The sequence below is a fragment of the Nylanderia fulva genome, unplaced genomic scaffold, assembly GCF_048542155.1.
Source record: "Nylanderia fulva isolate GAGA-0341 unplaced genomic scaffold, ASM4854215v1 Scaffold60, whole genome shotgun sequence".
Classification (NCBI taxonomy): domain Eukaryota; kingdom Metazoa; phylum Arthropoda; class Insecta; order Hymenoptera; family Formicidae; genus Nylanderia; species Nylanderia fulva.
In genome coordinates, this window is record NW_028190699.1 from 293,262 (window position 1) to 315,637 (window position 22,376).

Sequence of the window (22,376 nt, forward strand, 5' to 3'; positions counted from 1 at the left end):
GCTACCTGGGATTCTTCTGATGAGGAAGAAGACCCAAGCAGCAAACTGATGTCATTAAATGTCAAAATAACGTCACTTTGACGTTTAATGACATCAAAATAACGCACGCTTGCTATCTGGGGAAGAATCTGAACTATTTTTTTGCTTGTTCAGGGATCCGAGACAAAAACGACTAGCGGAGAAGCAGAAACAACAGCAGCAGAATTCGCAGATCGGCGCGGTGCCGGAGAAGCTTAGCTTCAAGGAGAAGATGAAGATGTTCGCGATGGAAACCGGCGAGGACGGCACACCGCGGGATAAAGTGAAGATATCGCGGGCCCAGCGCGAAATCGACAACATCAGTAGCCCGCTTAATTCCAGTAGTAATAATAACAACAACAATAATAACAACAATACCACCAGCGGTAATAATAACACCAACAACAATAGGACCTGATAAAATTAAACGAAATCGTATTCTCTTCAGTGCTTTAGCAAGAAGATATAGGAAGATATCCCAGATAGCAAACGTACGTCATTTTGATGGCGAATGACGTCATTTTGACGTTTAATGATGTCGGTTTGCTATTTGGGATACGATTCAAATATTCAAAGTATCTAGGACACTTGGAGGGAAGAGTTTGGAATATTGTAGAGATATATAAGACAGAAAGTAACGTTTTTATATGATCCGATATATCCGGTTGGGCTCTGTTGGATTTGTGACGTCAGAGAGAAGAAAGCGCAAAGTTCTTGCGTATCATTTTTAGATAAAAAGATATTTTGATGAGACATAACTTTCATATCAACTTATTAATTAATAACCGAATATTTGCCTTATATTCTTCTTCTTCTCCGAAAATCCTAGATACTTTGTCGAGCATTTTCTGCCGGAGAGAAAGAGAGAGAGACAAATAAACGAAGAAGTATAGGTACTGAGCATAGTTGTATTTCCACACATGGTAAGATAATTAGTTTTATTGACTAACGAGACGTTGATAGGGAATAAGAATATTCAGAATGAATCCGATTAGCCGACGTAGCGTCAAAGTACAAACAAATTTTGTATAGCTCTTTGACCAAAAAAAATGTCGCGTGTGTTCTGTTAAGAAGGACCATTAATAACATATTTTAACGATAAAACGTTGCGGACGTATTTTTGTTACAGTCGCGACGAGAAGGAGATTTTTGCGCGCGACGCGTCCGATATTCCTGATTACTTCCGGACCAACATAATCTTATTATAAAATAATTATTGTATAATCTCTTTGTCGAGACTCTGATACGGCATAGGATAAAACTCACGAGTACTGAACAAGCTTTTGTCGAGAAATGCAGATTTTGCGAAAAAAGCTCCCCAAGTAGCAAACTGAAGTCATTAAACGTCAAAATGACATCATTATATGTCAAAGTGACGTCATTCGACGTCAAAATGACGCACGTTTGCTACCTGGGTCGTGGGTGTACAAAAGGAGACAAATAATAGCCTGGGCAACATTATATGTATATATGTGTGTATATATACAGTATATATACACATATATAATTGTATTCGTTAATTTTATATTTATCTCTCAGCAGCAGAAAAGATGGGGAGGTTTAAGATATATATTTAAATTATACGATTATATATACGATTTACTCACTCTTACGCCATTATGCACTTAAAAAGAAATACGACAAAGTAGTGAAGGTAGTTAGGAAATAGAAAAAGAGAAGAAAAAGAGCATATATGCGTGTATGTGTACGTGTGCGTGTGTGTGTGTGCGTGTGCGTGAGTGTGAGTGTGTGTGTGAGAAAAGAATACGGATAGAAAGATTTATATTTATATAATGCGTATTTCACAAGTACAGACAAGCACTAGCTTAGCTCTCAGATCAAGGCTCTACTTTGCGTAGAGTTTGAAATAAAAGTTCTATTTTCCATAGAATTTGTGAAGCTCTATACGTCCTATAGAATCTTGACGGATAGCATCTTAGAATTCGAATAAGACTTCACTTTTTTTTTTTTTAGGATAAATAAAATATTCCATGAAAAAAATACTTTTTTTTTTTTTTTTTTTTTTTTTTTTTTATCTAAATCTAGAGGTGGAGGAATCACATTCAGTTTTCTTCGACAGTTATCTCTTTTTATTAATAGAGTACTTAGAAGAAGAAATTATACTTTGTTAAAACTCGCCCTTGTATAGGAATTTATTTTTCATCAATGTGTAGAGTGAATCACTTAAGACATTTCACGGTGTATTTATTTTTAAAAATCTTTCTAACCGTTTTGTTTTTAATTCAAATATTAGTTTTGTATATAATATATATATAAATATATATTTGTAGGTCTAAATAAATGTAAAACGTATAAAGATATTATTATTAGATTATTGCCTTAAAAGATTTTTGTTGTAATGATATAGAATATTGCTATATATGTTTATTGCGTATATAAAGTTTTTTTTTTTAAATTCAAAACTCATCTTACATTAAATTTAAATAATAAATAAAAGTATAAAACATTATTTAAATCAACGAGTTTATTTTTTCGAGAAAAAAAATGTATTGACACATTTTATTATTAAATCGTGTAACAGGGGAAATTTTCTTTTACTTACTATCGTACAATATACATTGTATAATTAATTCATAAATAATTTTTTTCACTTATACTTTATGAGATATATATTTTACAAAAGAATTACAGCATATGATTAATTGAGATCTTAAATGACTCACTCTACTCTAAGTTTGTATTAGTCTTCTCGATTAAGTGATAATCAAAATGTTATCGTTGAAATATTTAATTGTAAGACCTTAAATTTTAATTCTTCTTAGACTCTTTCACATTTGGAGAAGATATTTGTGGCGGATAGTGACGCAGTATTCCAAAAAAGAGCTTAGTGATCTAATAAAAAATGTGAAGAACAAAGCGTAGCAATATTAGGATTTAAGGAACAACTTATGTAGAGTAAACTCTGTACAAATATGGAGATCGTGTGTTAGCCGATTTTTGCGCAATAGAAATCGTCACGCAGGTTGAGCCGACAGATATTCACGTTCCAACTCGGCGCTTTGGTGAATTTGTTGAAATTATGCAATATTTTATTGCATTCCTCGCCGTCCAATCTGTGTTACGACAGAGTGAAACAAAAATTATTATAAAGAGAGGCTCTTTTTTTCAACAGTATTCTTGAAAATTTTGAGTATTATTTTGCGAAAATTGATTCATCTTTTATATTTTTATTTTCTCCTCTAAATTCATGAATATTATATATAAAAATTTAAAAAAAAGAGATGCATACAAAATGCAACACTAATATTACACTAATATTAATTTTCTTTTCTACGGTATTAAAAACTCCTTAGGGAGTTGAAGATAGATAAAAAAAATTTTAAATTTCGACAAAGTTGAAATAGACTGTTCCGCCCTCTCGTGGTAAAAAAAATTAAAAATAGCAAGTAGGAAAGTTAAGTAGTTACAAGTAACGCTATATTTTGTTACTGGAAAGAGTATTCATCATCACAGACAATGATCTTCTTTTCCAAAAACAATGGCTGATGCCTATTATAAATTCTTTCCATAAATAAAGTATCTCATTTTTTCTGTTTTCTCAGAATTCTGATTTCAATAATTATCGCTTTTCGTATTTAGAATAAAAAAATGCATTTTTTTTGTTTTATTTATATATTGTTACACACTTTTATGCGCCTCTGTCAAGATCTATTGTTCCGGCTTTATCTACATCTATTCCTCTACTTGGGAGCGATAGTGATAATACTGAGCAGCTTATTATACGCTGTCGTACGACGAATGATTTTGCTCGTGATCACAACGAATTTTTTTTTTAACAATACACTGTAATTGTACAATTAATTGCGCGAGCGAGGATCTATCGTCCGTAGTCTTAAATCTTTTTTGAATTTTAATTAGCCATATCGAGCCGATCGAGGTGACTCGACATATTAATAGGAATTAATTATTATTGACAGAGAAGAGTATTCAAATGTATATCCACGTCGAAGTGAAGCCCAAACTTGTTAATCAAATATAGTAAGTGAGAGAAGAAGGGAAAGGGAAAGAAGGAGACAGAAAGAAGGAAGAAGAAGAGAGAGATGATCGAGAAGACTCTCCCTTCTTGTTGTGTATAGAACGAGTATATATATTTGCACTATATATTTTGTAAAACTATTTTTTCATAATATCTTGTAGGGAAAAAAAGAAATAAAAGGAGAGGCGAGGATATATATCGATTGATTGCCGAGAGAGAAAGAGACAACTTTACCCCGTCACACACGCGATTGTTATATTAATATTAATACTATATTTTACTTATAGTACCGACTGTCTAATTTTTCGCAAAGTACAGTATATTTTTTAATTATTGTATCATGTAATGTTATTAGCAAAATATGATATACGATGGAAAATATATGTTAGCTGTATTCAAAACACTCGGTATTTCTTCTTTTTCGAAATCCTCTTTTCTTCATACATTTATAGCTTCATTTATTTATCTTTATATCAGTGAAATACGCCAATTATTTAATTATTTAAGATATTGTTCTTCTTTTAAATATATGTCAAATTAAAATTTTTTTATCTTATAATGCAAAAAATTATTAAGTTTAGCTTCATACATATATCTTCATATTTATCTTCATATCCTATCAGCAAAATACGCCGATTATTTAATTAAGATATTATTTTCCTTTCACCAATATATATCAAATATAAATTTTGTTATCTTATAATAATGCAAAAGAAATGATTGAATTTAGCTTCATACATGTATTCTCATGTATATATATATATATATATCTTCATACATGTATCTTTATATCTTCAAATACTATCAGCAAAGTACGCTGATTATTATATAATTATTTAAGATATTGTTTTCCTTTTAACCAATATAACCCAGTAAATAATTTTCTTATATTATAATATTGTAAAAACGTATATTGTGAATTTAGCTTTGTACATATATACATATATCTTCATATTTATCTTCATATACTATCAGCAAAATACGATTATTTAATTATTTAAGATATTGTTTCTTTTCATCGATATATGCCAAATAATTTTCTTGTCTTATCTAATATTATAAAAAAATATTGAATTTTGCATCATAAAAAATATTTATTTCATTCTCCTCTACATAATATATATCTTCTCGTTCGCTATAAAAATATTGCAACAATTTAATATACAACATATCGAAAGAGAGAACAGGATAAAACTTATATATGCAAGAAATGTTTTCTGCAAAGAGATAATTTTATTAACATTTATCATTATAAAACGCGTTGGCTTGCGATACATTTAATTCATTTGTTAAGGCTTATGCCCTGCGTTTTAACAATAACGAGTACATTAACGTCGTTCCATCTTTAAATTTTTTCTTGATATTATTTTACTTATATAATCGATTAATAGGGGTAAATAGTTAAAAATAAAAACGTTGCCCTAAAGCTAATAAAGTACATTTCTATAATATGATATATCACGTCAATAAAAGATTTAAAAAATTATTGTTATACCTTTAATACATTCTTTTTTTCCCTGTAGCATTTTGATAAAGTTTGCTATAATTTAATTAAACAATTAAGCGTGATTGATTTTATATCACTGCGAGTTAATGTATATATGTATATTATATCAAAATACAAAATAAAAAAATTTCAAGGGGGAAAAAGTTGATAATCTTGAGTTTTAACTAAGATTATTTGAAGGTCAATCTAGATTTTTAAATAAAACTACCTTATTTTTTTCATATAAAAGTTATAAGGATAAGATAATCAAAAAAAGAATAATTTACGAAATATTTCGTATACTTTGACATAATTTTACTATTATTAATTAAACTATAAAATATCTTGTAAAATGTTCATTTTCCGATAATCTTATCTCATAATACTTTTATACACAAAATAATGAGAGAAATCAATTATTGTAAAGAAAACACAATTGTTTTTATAATAAGAAAATATGTAGCTCCTAGTTGCAAATTATTACTATATTATATGTGTATATAAATGAAACGACGTCTCAGTATCGATTGTCAACAGATGAGCATTTCTACATATGCATTAAAATATCTTCCTTCATTCGCATATTTTTTTCTTATTTTTTTTTTTAATTTGCATGCATCGAATGGCAAAATCAAAAGCGAACAATAACGTGTTTTTCGACCCCGTCGATCCTTCCGACGTATAACTTGATATATAATTTGATTCAGTAAACCTCTTGAGATTATAACGAAAAAGTCTCTCTTAGCCACTATATTTATTTATCACATCGAGCATTTATCATTTAATCCTATATATACGCTATATTAAATATTTACTATCGACATTGCGAAACGTCGTTCTTTATTCGTGTGAGCCCAGGCAATAATTTCACATTAAATTTTATTTAAAGCACGATTGAACTAACTGATTAAATAAATTTCTCATTTCTCAAATCACTTGATATTGATTAGTCAACGATTTGATCGTTTTTACGTAACACGTCACATCCGCATAAGATCCTATAGAAGCGAAGATATATCTAATTAAAGGGATGAAATATATATACATAATATATATATCTCTTTTTAGATAATTTACACTTTACATTTCTACTTCTCATCGTAAAAAGCGCGTTTCTAATCGACTACGCATGGAAAAAATAATTTTCCTTCTATAACAATATATCTATCTGTAGAAAATAATTTTTATATCTTTCATATATATATATATATATATATATATATATGTGTGTGTATATATATACATATATGTATATATATATACATATATATACATAACAATCTATTTTCTAGCAAATCGGGAGGCCAACAAGGTCGAATTACAAGACCTGTTAATGTATCTTTATATATCATCTTGTAATAAAAGTCGCGTACCTGAGAGATTCTGACGATCCAAGTTTTGTCTTGTAAATATTAGGATGGGATATTAGTTCAATGTATATATACGTACTAAAAATAGAGTCAAATCTAATAATCATTTCCATTTTCTAGGATTCGATTAATATCTTCTCAAGTAGCAAACTGATTACATTAAATGACGTCAGTTTGCTACTTGAGAAGATATTAATGACGTCAAAATGACATCATTAGACGCTAAAATGACGTATTATGCTTGTCATCTGGATTATAGTAATTGAATCTAGAATAATTATATATATTCGAATTTTAGATCGAGTATCAATAAAAGATTCGAAAAAATACTTGTAAATATTTTCTATTGTAAAAAATCGAATCTTTTACAAATGATACTCGAACAATAAGTTAAAAAAATTATTATATAATATTAGCTTTCTATTCTACTAACAGATACATTAATCTATCCTTATAATTTCTCATAAGTACTCGCAAGTAGCAAAATGACGTCATAAACATCAAAATGACATCATTAAACGTCCAAATGATGTCATTAAACGTCAAAATAACGTCATTTACTACATGAATACTCATAAAAGATTCAAATATATTTGATCTAGATTCGAATGTACTTGAAAATATATATTGCTCTTGTTTTTCGAGGTAGGTTTTATCTCGTCCAGGTTCGAACTTGAAAATATATATATATTTTTTTTTTTTAAATAATCATAAAAAATTCGAAATCATGAAAATATATTCGAACCTATTTGCGAGATATTTAATCCCATCGCTAATAAATATGCATAATCTCTCATTGTACGCGAAGAACAATTTGTATATATCTTACACAGGTGTTGTATATCTTATTTAGGATGCTAAAAATCGATGCAACAACATTCGAAGCGACTACAATGTCTGTCAATCGAGTCGATTTAAAAATGTTTCACCTTCTGTTTGTCCTTTAGCGTTTTTGTTTATATTTGGGAAGAATTGAGAAACGAAAGAGAATCGATTTCTTCTCTCGTACCGTATACTTATCGTTGATTAAAATTATCATTGATTAAACGCAATTATATTCAGCTAGCCGTCTCTATATATAATATATATTAATAATGATTATCACTGTGGCAGACTTTAGACTTTAGTGCGTTCCTTTTCTTTTGAACGAAGTAATCTTCATTGACATAATTGTCGTTTTCAAAATGAGTAATATATCATCTTTAAATATTATTTAGATTTACATAATCGATAATTAAAGACCTCATTATGTTCAATTTTTGTCCTAGAATTTTTTTAAGTGCGTTTAGTTCTATTTTCAATCTATTCTTTCAAGATTTTATTGAAATAGTAAATCGTTTTATTAAGTGAAGATAAAATACTCTAAATTAAATCACTAAAAAAATTTATATTCACACCTGACATTTAGTGCTTTTAAATAGGATATGAATATAGATCTATAAGCCGTTTCTGCCTCGCTTCTAATTTTCATTTTAAATTCATAGTATACGAAATTGATATCTTATATACCTTATTTTTTTCTTCCACCAACAATGCTCTTTTTTTATTTTATTCAAGTCTCACTCACAAAGAACCTCACAAATCTGAAAATTCTGATTTTGATGAAACTTTACATATATACAAGGAGGATAAATAGATAAATTTAGAAATTTTTTATGCGATCCAAAAATGATTCTAAGGGGTGAAATCACTCCTTTATATGTAAAGCGGTTTTTAATTTTTTTTCATATATCTTGAGAAGTATTCCAGATATCAAAAATATTTTATATAATATAAGAACACTTCTATTTAATCGCATTAGTAAAATTCTGAAAAAATATTTTCTTTTCAAAGAATAAAATTTTTTTTCACAATTATTTTCTCAAAATATTTATATTATTCATGTAATTAAATAGAATCGTTCTTACCATGAAATTTTTGTGTAAACTATTTTTTGATATCTAATATAAATAATAAATATTTATTATATATATATATATATATATATATATATATATATATATATAATATAATATTTAATATAATATTAAAAATAATAATATTAAATATAATATAATAAATATTTAATATAATATAAATAAATAATATATAAATAATATATATATAATGTAATAAAATTTATAAAATTCATTTATCTTCGCTATTATATGTATAAAATTTTATCAAAAACAGAAGTTTCAGATTTACAATTTCCTCGTCAGATTCTATTCTCCTCTGTCTTAGAATAAACATTTTAAAAAATTCTCTTGAGCACATTAGAAAATAGAATCGTAAAAATGATACATCGTGATTGCAATCTCGCCCTCTTACGATCTTAATTCGACTTTACAATCTTCCCAGACGAATTCCTACATTTCCTCGTCGCTCGATAGGAACGTTTGTTTAATACTAAAGGCTATAAGAAATTCAACGTCTATCCTCGTGCAAAAACCATTGATCTCCAGTATAACAGGACGGAAAAGTATGTGCAAAGTATTACATTTCCTTGCTCTATAGGCGCAAAATTCGTCTCGCTTTAGGCTCTTCGAACTATATCACTTCGCATATACAATTATTATATGTATATCTTACAATACGAGTCCCTTAAACGAGTGAGTCCCATCCCTCCAAACCGACATATACAAAATAAGCATGTAGAGTATTTTTTGGTGTTCTTTTCGATAATTTTTTTGTTTCTCTCGTTTTCCTGCACGCGTGATCCCACGCAACGAATAATCAGCGCAAACGCAAACTTAAAGCCTCAAAACAAGAGTTTAATACAGTCGTTTCCGTTTTTTTCCAAACCGGAAATACATATAGTGATACTAAAGTTGAGCTTCCGTTATTTATTACGGACAGTGACGCAACTATTTAAAAAACAGCCCCGTTCTAAAAATGCACAATATCATAATAAAAAAAAATATATTTTTTATCTGATCATAATAAAAATTAAAATTTATATATGTATTTTTATCTTGTCGTTTTGAGAGTAATTTTTAATAGAATTAAAAAAGAAAGAAAATGTTTAGCATATTATATTTTTGTCATGTATCCAACTAAAAATTGTTAGAATAATGTTGTCACTTTAATAGTAAAAATTTTATTAATTTATATATAACAATTAATTTCAAGAAAAATAAAATAAAAAATATGCAAAAATCAATAAAATTAAGTCGCTTATAATTTATACATTTTAAACTAAAAATGTATTTTTTATTTTATCGATTTAAAATGACATCGAATCAATGATATTATTGAAATGAATTTTTAGTCAGATACACAAGTATAATAATAGACAGTAAATCTTAAGAGGTTCTTGCATTCGTTCAAAAAGACTAGGTTAATTATATAAGATATTATATTATTATATAAGAAATATAAGTTTCTTCTCATATATGAGTGGTATTTGCTATACTATTTTATATTTATATTATTCAATATTATAATTCTAGCTTTATTCTTTTAAGGCTCCTGGGTCCTCGCCGCGGTCGTGTCAGATTGTGACGTCAGAGACGATAAAGCACACGTAAAAAATTCTTAGATGCCGTTTCGAAATAAAAATATATTTCGATGAAACAACATTTCAGATGGCTTTAGCACACTCTTAAAATATCTGGAAAACTATTTTTTTCCCTTTATAATCAATCAACATCATACTCATAGTCAATCAAAGTGACATCTCGATCATTTTACAGTTGTTACTTGACTGTCAAGGGAAAGGATCAAATAGTTCTAGAGGTATCTTAAAAGTTTGCTAAAGCTATCTGACGTCACAATTCCTGGAGCCTTAATTCAAACCGAATTTTGATTGTATAATCGCTTTTCTCGAGATATCCCTTTATTCCTCCAAGTTTGTATGTCCATTTCTCCTCAAACATCTTTTTGCCTATGCATGACATTTCTTAATCACGTGCAGAGCAGATAAGCGAATTAAAATAGCTACGCCACTGTCAATAATCACAGATCATCGCAGATTGATCTCCGCTTGATCTAATAATCGCATTTACGTACTATCAGCTATCAAGACGAAGCTCGATGTACTTTTTGATTATCACTGCTTTTGCAAGCGGTAGTTGAGGGCAGTAAAACCTGACGACCGACATTTTTGTAGAGAGCCACTTCATATAATAAAGATCATCATCTTCAGCAGGTCAACTAATTTACCAGGGTGTATACTCAAATTTTAGAAATAAATTCCCTGAGACTTCCATGATTTTTCAGATACTTTTGTTTAAAATTCCAGGTAAAATTAAAGTAATTATTTGTTATACATAATTTTTTAACATAAATGAAGTATTTTTAAATATAATAATTAATAATGTAATATAGTATTATATTATAATAAAATATATTTTAATATATATACTTTATATAAAACTAATAAATTTTTTATATACTTTAAAACTATATTTTAAAATTAAAGAGGCAATTTTTTTAAAAATTCCCATCAAATATTTCAGGATTTTTCAAGAACAAAATTCCAGGTTTTCCAGGGAATATACACCCTGTTTACGAAGGTCTCCCCTATAAAAACTTTCACCTTCGAACGACCTTGGAAACCTCATCGGCTCGCGACAGAGATATCGGTCATCGTGTTTCGCGTGTCCGGAAGTCTTCGACTCGCGGCGGCACGCGACAAGTCTTCGGCCACCCTTGGATCTCATCAGCGTCCGGCCCATCGCGTGCAGATACAGAGAAGGCATTTTGCGCGACCTCGGTAGTATTATTGGCCCGAGCTGACGGACATGGTGTCGCTGCCGGTGGACGCGGTGTCCGACAACGGAGGCAAGGGCGCTGTCGCCGTCGCCGTCGTCCTCAGCAGCTCGTAATTGCCGCCTCCCCGGGGCACCACCAGCCTGGGCGTCGCCTGTGGTGACATCAGCACCGCGTTCACGTTCTCCGGCAATGGGGGTAACACGTTGCTCTGAAACTGACCGGACGCGTTGCCCACCGGCTCATAATTCGCCACCACGATGATCTTGCCGCTCCTGCTGTGAGCCTTCCCGACCCCGAAGTAGCGGCTGCTCGCCCATATCAGCTGGGTGAAATGGCCTGGAAAGTGAAAGCTTTTTTGTTAATCAGTTATTTCCGTAAGAGAGACCCCATAAGTAAAAGTGATATTAAAAATATCTCGCAAATAGAGTCAAATGTTTTCATGACGTCGAACTTTCTGATATATTTCGAAAAAAAAAAAGAAAAACATATTTTTACCCGCATTAACGTTGGCGTGGAGAACATCTGGTTCCTTAAGAAAATCGTACTGCTTCACGGCCGAGTACCAGTAGGACGCGACCTCCTGTCCTGTGACATCGCCGGGAACGCCGCCCCCGGGGCGACAATAAAGATTATGACCTACGTTGCGATCATTTCTGTAGTAGAACGTATTCGTGTGCGCCAAATGATTCGCCCACGATTGAGCGTACTCACACAACTGCAAAGACAGTAATATACATAAGTACATGCGATGATATAATGTAAGAAAAAAATAACTTGTTTTTTTTTTTAATTTAATTAATATATTTTATATTTATATATATTTTATTTTTTATATATTTTTTATATATTTATTTAATATATATAATATATGTAATTTATTTAAATATATATATAATATTATATTAAAATAATATATTATGAGAATTTAATAAGTCCTCATAAATCTTTGAACTGTTCATTCTTGAATCTAAAGGATTTATTAAATCAATGGATTTAGATATTATTTATCAAAACCTTATATAATATTAATTAAATATTAAATACAAATAAGAAAGGCCTAAGAGCTATACTCGAATGTTTCTTGCGTACATCTCCAACAAAAATTAATTTTTCGTTGGAAAATAAACGAAAATGTGCACAAGTCACATATTATTCTTGGTTTACTACCAAAACTTTAAATATGAATTATTTCATACTTGAGATTTAATTTCATAAACCCCTATACCCCCCTAAAAAAAATAAAGAAATAAACACGAGAGAAAAATATAGACCCGAAAGTCGCTGAATCGGGAATCAAACCCGAGACCTTATATAATATACTATAAGGAAAAGAATATTAATTTAACAAATAAAAACAAAGGATTTAATAAATTAAAAAATTAAAAAATTAAAAAATGAGGATTTATAATTTATAAGGATTTGATAAATCTCCATAAATTCTCTTCTGTTTAATTATTGAATCTAAAAGATTATAAATTAACGGATTCAGAAATCATGATTTATCAAATCCTCATAATATGAGGAAAGGAAATAATATGAGAAAATCCTCATATTATGAGAAAAAGAAAATTAAAATAAAAACGAATTAAAGGATTCATAGCAACAAATTAAAGGATATGGCTTATTAAGGGACATTTATGAGGATTTAATAAATAATGAGGATTTATTTATGGCTTATTAAGAGACATTTATGAGGATTTATTAAATCCTCATAAATATCCTTTAAATTTTTAATAAATCCTCATTATTTTTTATTTTTGAATCCTTCAATTTAATAAATCCTCATAAATATCCTTTAAATTTTTATATTTCTAAATCCTTCAATTACAAAAAAATTAAAATAATATCATATTTTTACATATTTTTTTGTTAAACCATGTAATCATAACAAGTATCGTTTCAAACTCGCGACACATGTTACAAATGTTTTCTCTCATTCTCTTTATTCCTTTTTTTTTTACCTGCGGCGACATGGTCAACGGGGGTGCGTTATGCCGTTGTCGATAGACATTGTGCCAACAAAGGCACTCGGTGATAAATTCGCTGTCGCGCCAGTCGGTCTCCAGGTCGCTCCTGTCGTGCGTGATACTCATCGGCCGGTTACTCAGTATCTGCAAAGAAAATTCGTGAGATATGTTAGAGATATCTGAGATATCGAGAAGCCACGCAATATAAAACTTTTCACCTGATTTATACGCGATATAATATGCCGCACGCGATGTCGCATACTTTATTCATTCTGTACATCTCGCGTGTTTAAGAGAAGTTGCGGGACTGTAAAGGAAATGGAATATCTTTCAACGTCGTGTAAAATTTTTATTTAAATAAATATATAATTAAAAATGATTTTTTATCCTCCTTCAAAAATATATTTTTGATAATAAGATTAAAAATTTTAAAAGATACATCTCGCGTGTTTAAAAAGAAGTTGCGGGACTGTGAGGGAAATGAAATATCTTTCAACGTCGTGTGAAATTTTTATTTAAACAAATACATAATTAAAAATGCTTTTATTATTCTCTTTAAAATATATATTTTTGATAATAAAATACAAATGAAAAAGTTGAAAAAATACATCTCGCGTGTTTAAGAGAAATTGCAGGACTGTAAGGAAAAATAGAATATCATTCAACGTCGTGTAGAATTTTTATTTAAACAAATACATAATTAAAAATGCTTTTTTATCCTTCTTAAAAAATATTTTTTTTATAATAAAATACAAATGAGAAAATTTTAAGATATTAAAATAAGTATTTTTCATCTTACACACTTTTTCGGAGAGGATTTTTCAGTAATTTATTTTTTGCAATATTAGAACTCTGAATTTAAGCGTTGTGAGTTTTTACAATTTTATTTTGTTTTTTGACTAACTTGTGGAAAAAATAAAAATTCGAAAAAATCCACTTAAAATTAATTGAGAACGATATATGTAAAAATAAAAAATTGTTTAATAAAAATTTGTTTCAATAGTTTCGACGACTTTCGATGATCAACTACGTATATGATTATTTAGAACGTTGTTATTCAGTTTTAATATTCTTTAATTTCTTTATCACATGTTTATTATTAAAAGAATATATTTTTTGACAAAAAGAATTACTTTTTTAAATATTTTGTTTAAATAAAGCCTCTACATGTTAAATATTATTTTATTATTCATTAGATTTCTATAATTTTTAAGACACCTACTCATTTTATTGAATAACATGCAGATCTTGATTTTTCAACTACTTATTAAAAAGTACAAATCAAAATGCAAAATTTTCAGTCTCAAATTTTTAAATAAAATTTGCAGATCTTTAAATCTTTGAAATTTAATATTCTTAAATGTTTTGATCTCTTAAATTATGTCCAATACTTGAATTTTCTCGAATTTTTAGATCATCAAATCAAATTTAAAAATTATTCATTTATTTTTTTTAATTTCCTTTTATTTTCTTCTAAAATCTAATTTTCTTATTCTTATTATATATATTAAATCCTCATAAATTTCCTTTAATTTTGTATTTTTGAATCTTTCATTTTATAAATCATCCTTAAGATTTATGAATTTAAAAAGTTGAAGAAAATTTATCAAATCTTCATAAATCCTCATAATACTTTTTTTTTATTTTTGAATCCTTCAATTTTTAAATTTATTTATATTTTTTAAATCTAATTTTTTTTTCCTCAATATAGATTTAGTAAATACTGATTTTTAAATAATCTTTCAATTTATAATTCCATTAGATTCAAGAATCAAACAATTCGAAGAAAATTATAATATATATATATATATATATATATATATATATATATATACCATATATACATATATCTCAAATCTTTATAATAAAATATAAGGATTTGATCAATTATAAAGATTAATAAGAAAATTATAAGAAAAATATATTATAAGGATTTGAAAAATCCTCATAATTTTCTTATAATTTCTTCATATACGTTCTACTTTTTGATATCTGAATATTCTTAAATTTTTCTAAATTTTTTTACTATTTGCTTTCATTTTCTTCAAAATATATTACAAATATTTGCTAAGTACTGATTTCTGAATATTCTTTCAATTTATAATTCCCTTAGATTCAAGAATCAAACAGTTCAAAGTAAATTTATGAGAATTTATCAAATCCTCATAAATTCTAAATTATAAATCCTTTAATTTGTATTTATTTTTTTAATCTAATTTTCTTTTTCTCATAATATATTATAAGAATTTAACTTACAATCTTAAACATTACAAAGAGAGGAAAATTAATTTTTATAAGAACACTGCAGCTTCTAAAATCGAATAATTTCGTATACGACTAGCTATAAAGTGTTTGAAAAAGTTGGCGAAATTAAAAATTTGACTAAAACAGACTCGACGATGTAATTTTCCAAGCGGAGACAAAATAACATATGTATACATAGGAACTGAGATATCGGTGCGCCGTTCCTGCATGCGAATTCTAAAGTATCGACCCAAGTACTTTTGTGCGCGTGCTCCTTCGCACTTTTGATTTCAGATTCTATTTCGAAAATACAGTCGCATCGCATCGAATGAACCAAAGACACAACAGAAATTATATTCCGCGAACTTATAAAGAAACATCCCATGTAGCGTTTTCGTCCAGTTATTCTTAATGCTTCACTCATCAAGTTTGTAATCATAGATGTGTTCTTACAGTTATTGTTTATTAATTACTAATTTTATTTCGCAATTTGTTTTAATTATATATTAGATTTTTGACAATAAAATGTGACATAATTCAAGATTATTGACAACAAAACATGACAATTTTTACATCTATAATTTTTATATCTATTATACTTAGGTATATGTTGAATAAAAGATTCAATTTACTTTAAATTTAATAAAAAAACAAAAATATTTTTTAAAATAATATAAAAATTATTATTAAATAATTTTGATTAAATAAATTATATTTAATAGTGTACTAAATATGACTTTATCTCAAGAAAAAAATATACTATAAAATGTATACTATAAATGTATACTATAATGTATACTATAAAAAATATTAAATATACATACTAAAAAAATATTTATATAAAATATATAGAATTATAGAAAGTATGTATTAAAAAAATATATATTATAAATATATATAAATACATACTCATGTATAAATTCATATAAAAATTAATTTGTTTAATAAAATGAATTTATATTAAAAAATATTTATAATTTTGTTAAATATTATTTTATCTCAAGAAAGAAAAAAAATATATATATACTAAGAAAAAATATACTAAATATGTATTTACATATACCATATAAAAATATAAATATTCATATATATTAACAAAAAATTAATTTATAACTTTTATTTAATATGAAATAAAGTCTGGTAAAATTATTTTTTTTTTTATAAAATAAAATTATTTTTAAGTTTCCACGATGTCTAAACCACCTACCTTTTTCAGAAGTTTTGGCCGATTGTCTAGCTGTTGTTGAGTTTGTTCGTAATTGAATGAGGACGAAGTGGGTGCAACAGGATGATCGGTGATTCGGTCTGCCTTATACAATTTGCTTTGTTCTACTCTCTTCCTGAGATTCTCCAACGCCGTCGCCTCCTCGCGCTTCCTCGAGGGAGGCCAGTTTTCGCTCGAGGTGTGGATCATGCTGATTCCGGCACATGGTGAATCCTGAGGAGCGCATATATTCATGGATTAATTAACAGATTTTGTTTATAGATCTATAATAATATTTAAATATATATTAAATGATTTAATTTTGTTATTTGTAATATTTCAGTTTTTTTGTATCTTAATATGTATAGTTTCATTTGCTCCAAAAATAAAAAAAATTGTAATTAAAAAAAAATGTATATACTTTATATTATATTTATAATTTCTTTATACATACATATGTAATTTATAAAGGAAATTATTAAAAATAAAAGTAATATATCGATATATTTTTATATAATATATATTTAAATATATATATTAAATATATATATTTGATATATATTTAAATATATATTAAATAAATTTAATATATTAATAATTAATTTAACAATTAATCTCAATTTAATTTTAATTTGGCTTGTATATATTTCTCACTAAAAATTGATATTGATTATTGCTGTATGATGAGTTAATTATTACTAAATTTACTTGTATTACGTTCGTTTCCAATTGCGAATTTTATATTAGTTCGTTGATAATAATAAAATGTATGTAATAAATTATTTTAGTCTCACTTGAAAAGGATCACAACCATATGGTCGAAACGTCGTGAAATTTAATAAACGATTATTACTTGCTAGTTTGGTCGATTATTTCTAAAACTCCTATTTAAATACTAGTGACTATCATTAATAATTGGGAATTTATTAACAATTAATATATTAAAATGTATATATATTAAAATTGTATATTAAAAATATATAAATGCATATTAAAAAATTGTATTGCTAAAATTAAGAAAAAATAGGAAATTTTTTTAGAAATACAATTGGGTTTTTTATCAAGTTTTCGAATTGCATGATAATAAACAATCAATATGAATTAATTGTAAAAAAATTAATTAACGTATGTAGAGTCACATCGTTTTAAGAAATCATATATTATTATAATAAAACATTAATAAAAATGTAAATAAAACAAAATATTAATAAAACTAAAATAAAATCATTAAACTAGCATCTATGTAATCTTATGTAATACATAATGTCGCTCGTAATAATCTCAATAAATAACTATGTTTATAAAAAAAAAATGACGTGCAGACGGCGAGATATTAAATAAAAATTTTTCTATCACAAATTTGTAAAAATCTTCAAATTTCTACAATTTCCCAAGCAAAGATCTTCTGATCTCAGAAGATTAGCGCGAATATCTAGCTCTTTAATTAATGTCGTGCGAATTTACAAATCCTACACTAAGGTATGTATATAGATTTATATAATAAGCGCCTCGTCGGATGACAATCGGGATCCTGATGAGGATGCAGCATCATCGGATCCTCGGCGCGATGCGACGACCGCCAAGGACCGACCTTGAGGTGATTGCTGTTGGAAAAATTGATGTCCAACTGTGCGGCCTGGCTGAGCAATCGTCGGCTCGCGGGGCATCGGTTCCGATTGATCATCTCCTTCTGCATCGCGTACTCGATGAAGTAGCTCTCGTACTCGGCGTTATTGTCGCGCTGCGGCAGGAGCTCCGTCATTTCCTCCGCAGTGCCGTACGCGCGATTCACCTCGCGCAGCTCCATCGCTCTGGACTCCTTGAAGGAGGAGGCACCCTCGCACCTTCTTCGGGGGCCGCGATCCGCGCCCGGGTCAGACCGAGCGCATACTGATGGGATCCAGCGTCTCCAGCGGCCTACGATATCGTACGATAATGCGGATGTCGCGAGTTTGCGCGCCAAGCCTGCGCGGTTCTCCTCGGGAACGATATAGGAATCGGATGAAGAAGCTCAATGAGAAAGCAAAAAAATTTTAATTCATATTGTACATATATAGACGAATGTGTTGCGCCACTTGAAATTGTAAATCTGGTCGATTAATGATTCATTTTTCACAGTGTTTGCATAATGTATTCTCAAATATATATACTATTTTTATATATTATATATATCATTCGAACAAAACAAATTATATTTATTTAAATTTAAACATTATTGTATTATAAAAATTATTATATTTATCTAAATTTATACATTATTGATATATTAAAAAATTGTTTATTTAAATTTGAGAGTTTTTAGAAAAGTGGCTGAAAATTAAAATTGAAAAATTTTTTAAATGACGAAATTAATAGGTATGGATATTAAAATTAAAAAATATTTAAATTTTTTTGCAAAAATATATATTGTATATATATATATATTTTATTTTTATAAAAATTATTTATTTTTATAAAAATTTAAATGTTTTTAAATTTTAATATCCATATTAATTTCGTCATTTTCTATAGAATATAGAATTTTAAACTCTCTTATTCCAGCCATCTACAAAAACTTTTAAATTTAAATAATATATATATATATATATATATATATATATATATATATATGTCCGGTGACTCGCGTTTTACACGTTAATGGGAGATTCCTGAGGCGATTTGGAAACGATTTTTCCTCAGTAAAAATGATGAGAAAGGTCATCATTTTTTTAATGTTCCCAATTTTTAAAATTATGTATATATATATGTAACTAAGCCTTAAATTAAAATTCTATTACAGTAAACTTTACCTGAAATTAACTAAAAAATGTAGTTTTGTTAATTTATTTTACAAGATTTAGTTGACAAAAAAGCTTTTCTTTTCAATCATTTATAACTAAAAAATTATTGGTGCCTGAACATTTTCGCTGAAAAAAAATTGTCTCCAAATCACCTTAGAAATCTCTCATTAACGTGTTAAACGCGAGTCACCGGACACCCTGTATATAATATATATATATATCCAGATATAATTTTCCTAGCAAAGAAAAGCATTTCTCGATAATTAAGAAATTTTATTTAATTGAAATTAAGTATCGTTAGAATTTTTAGCCAACAAAAAAATTTATTGTTTATTTAAAAAGGATTTTTTAAATGAATAAATATAAATTTAAAATTTTGACAAATTAAAAATGACGAATTTTGATATAAATATTTAAATTTAAAAAAATTTAGATTTTTGCAAAACTTCATGTATGTATATTTTAATTTTGTTTTAGCATTTTTTAGATTCAACAATCTAAAAAAATGCTTAAGAATAAACATGAAAACATGATACAAATTATATTTAGTAAATCCTCAATCTAATTTGTAACTTTTTCACAATAGACCTTATATTTAGTAATAAATAATTTTAAATTAAGCAATAACATATTCCTTTCAAAGATTATGTCTTTGTAATACTTTGTATGCAATTACAATAAATTAATTTAATTTTGTGTGCAATTGGAATAAAATTTCTCTAATATATCATAAATTGTAACTACGATAGGATAAAATATTTTAAAATAGCTTTCTTGCAACTGGAAATTTTTCAAAATACTTTTGTTAAACTGTACAATTCTTAAGTTTGCATGAAGTGAAATAAAATATAGTTAAAAAAAAAGAATGTAAGAAATATGTAACTATCTCTCAAAAGAAACGAATAATAATAAAAAAAAACTACAAATCTCCATTATTAATCAAAATTACTGGAAAGTTTTCAAATTTTTAGATATAAATGTGTAGAAAAAGACAAATACTAGTTGCAATATTAATTTTCTAGAAAGTTCTGGAAGAATTAAAAATAGAATATTATAAAAGACTGTCCTTTAAATAATCTAAAAGATACATAATGCAAATATCATGGAAAAAAAATAGTATAAATTAAAGTTAAGATAAAACCTCACGTATTAATAATTTGTCATCATTTATTATACAGAAGTACATTAATCTTGGCTAGCATCCACATTTTCAGTTTGAAGACCCTTAAACGTCGCAACAGGTATATATGTGACGAGAGTGTAGAGCTTATTTGCAGAATCCTCATCATCATTTCTCCTCCTGCTTAATCTCACGCGAACTCTGAAGGGAACATTTCTGAAAGATATAAAAAAAAATCAAATAAAAAAAGAATTGCAAATTACTTTGCGTATTTATTGCTTTATCTTTGTCTAACAACAAAGTATTAATTTTATAATAACTAAATTGTTTATGTATAAAAAATTACATTAAAAAATTCAACAATTTATTTCATACATCAAGTAATTATTGATATCTGCTAATTAAAGTGAGAAATTACAATCTTATGAGACTTCTTTTCAATGGATATCGATTTACTATAACTTAAGCACGTAAATGTGAAATTATTAAATTTGAATTCTATCGCAAGCTCACCTTATGCCCTTGGACCACAACTGCTTGTTGAGACGTGTGTCTATTCTGACATCAGGCGTTCCCATTTGCTTCTCCGCAAACTTCCTGATCTCCTTGATAGCTCGTGGAGCACGTTTCTTGAATCCAACACCATGAAGACGCTTGTGAAGATTCACTGTGTATTCACGAGTCACCACCTCATTGATGGCACTCTTTCCTTTCTTCTCAGAAGACTTTGCCATTTTTTATCTAGTTGTAAAATTATAAATAAATGAGAAAAATGTATGTAATAGGTTAATCAAATATAAATATTTAAACAACGAATCATTAAAAAAAAAAAAAAAAAAAGAAAATTTAATCCTTAACGAAACAAAATATTGTAAAATTATAAATTGCATAAATGAGAGATATATAATAGGTTAATCAGATATAAATATCTAAGCAATATTTTGAAAAAAAGTAATTCTTAAAAAATAAAAGAAAATAAAATATAATAACTATTTCGTGCGACACAATAAATTTATTAAATCCTAATTAATAGCAAGAAATAAAATCTAACGTTCAACAACAAACGCATCCATCACGTGTCAAACGTCAAATAACGATGAAAAGAAGTAGATATGACAATTACTACGATATTAATTGGCGAGAGAAAGATTTACGGAATAATATTTTGTAGAATTTAAGTATTTATGAAGAATATACCATAAGATGTTAATAGATTATAAATCTGACAACACAATCGCGGTTACCTCTTTACAAACACCGAGACGAGAAAGAACAGGAGGAGGAGGGAAATTTTAGGGGAAAATCTCCTGGGAAAAGAGAATGTGGCGACACAGCGCGGCAGCTCTGAGAATTACAAAGAACTACTAACTTCATTTTACATTAATTTAATCGAATAATTTAATAAATAATTTAATTGAATAATTTAATGAATAATTTAATTTAATAATTTAATTTAATAATTTAATTAATAATTTAATTAATAATTTAATTAATA

At 27.5% G+C, this 22,376-nt stretch overlaps 3 protein-coding genes across 11 annotated transcripts in view; 1 reads left to right on the forward strand and 2 right to left on the reverse strand.

Moving 5' to 3' along the window:
* cno (adherens junction formation factor afadin) overlaps positions 1–4,418 on the forward strand; it is a 52,967-nt gene extending 48,549 nt beyond the window's left edge. For all 8 annotated transcript variants that reach the window (XM_029305774.2, XM_029305773.2, XM_029305775.2 and 5 more), the window contains one exon: positions 154–4,418. In XM_029305774.2, coding sequence (XP_029161607.2) covers positions 154–436 — 283 coding nt within the window. In that variant the 3' untranslated portion in view covers positions 437–4,418. The remainder of the gene's footprint in view (positions 1–153) is intronic.
* Positions 4,419–8,976: 4,558 nt separating this feature from the next.
* Positions 8,977–19,343, reverse strand: LOC114933259 (uncharacterized). The gene is made up of 5 exons (XM_029305749.2): positions 18,573–19,343; positions 16,985–17,215; positions 13,528–13,677; positions 12,062–12,281; positions 8,977–11,902 (listed from the first exon to the last, which is right to left on the reverse strand). The coding sequence occupies exons 1-5, from the start codon at positions 18,786–18,788 to the stop codon at positions 11,574–11,576; spliced, it is 1,146 nt and encodes a 381-aa protein (XP_029161582.2). The 5' UTR covers positions 18,789–19,343; the 3' UTR covers positions 8,977–11,573.
* A 1,565-nt stretch (positions 19,344–20,908) lies between these two features.
* RpL31 (ribosomal protein L31) lies at positions 20,909–22,196 on the reverse strand. 2 transcript variants are annotated; one of them, XM_029305752.2, is made up of 3 exons: positions 22,126–22,196; positions 21,395–21,622; positions 20,909–21,097 (listed from the first exon to the last, which is right to left on the reverse strand). In XM_029305752.2, exons 2-3 carry the CDS (start codon positions 21,613–21,615, stop codon positions 20,947–20,949), a joined length of 372 nt encoding a protein of 123 aa, XP_029161585.1. In that variant the 5' UTR covers positions 21,616–21,622; positions 22,126–22,196; the 3' UTR covers positions 20,909–20,946. The 2 variants fall into 2 exon arrangements, with proteins under 2 accessions (XP_029161585.1, XP_085344115.1); XM_085487989.1 differs by lacking the exon at positions 22,126–22,196 and adding an exon at positions 22,079–22,122.
* Positions 22,197–22,376: the final 180 nt, after the last annotated feature.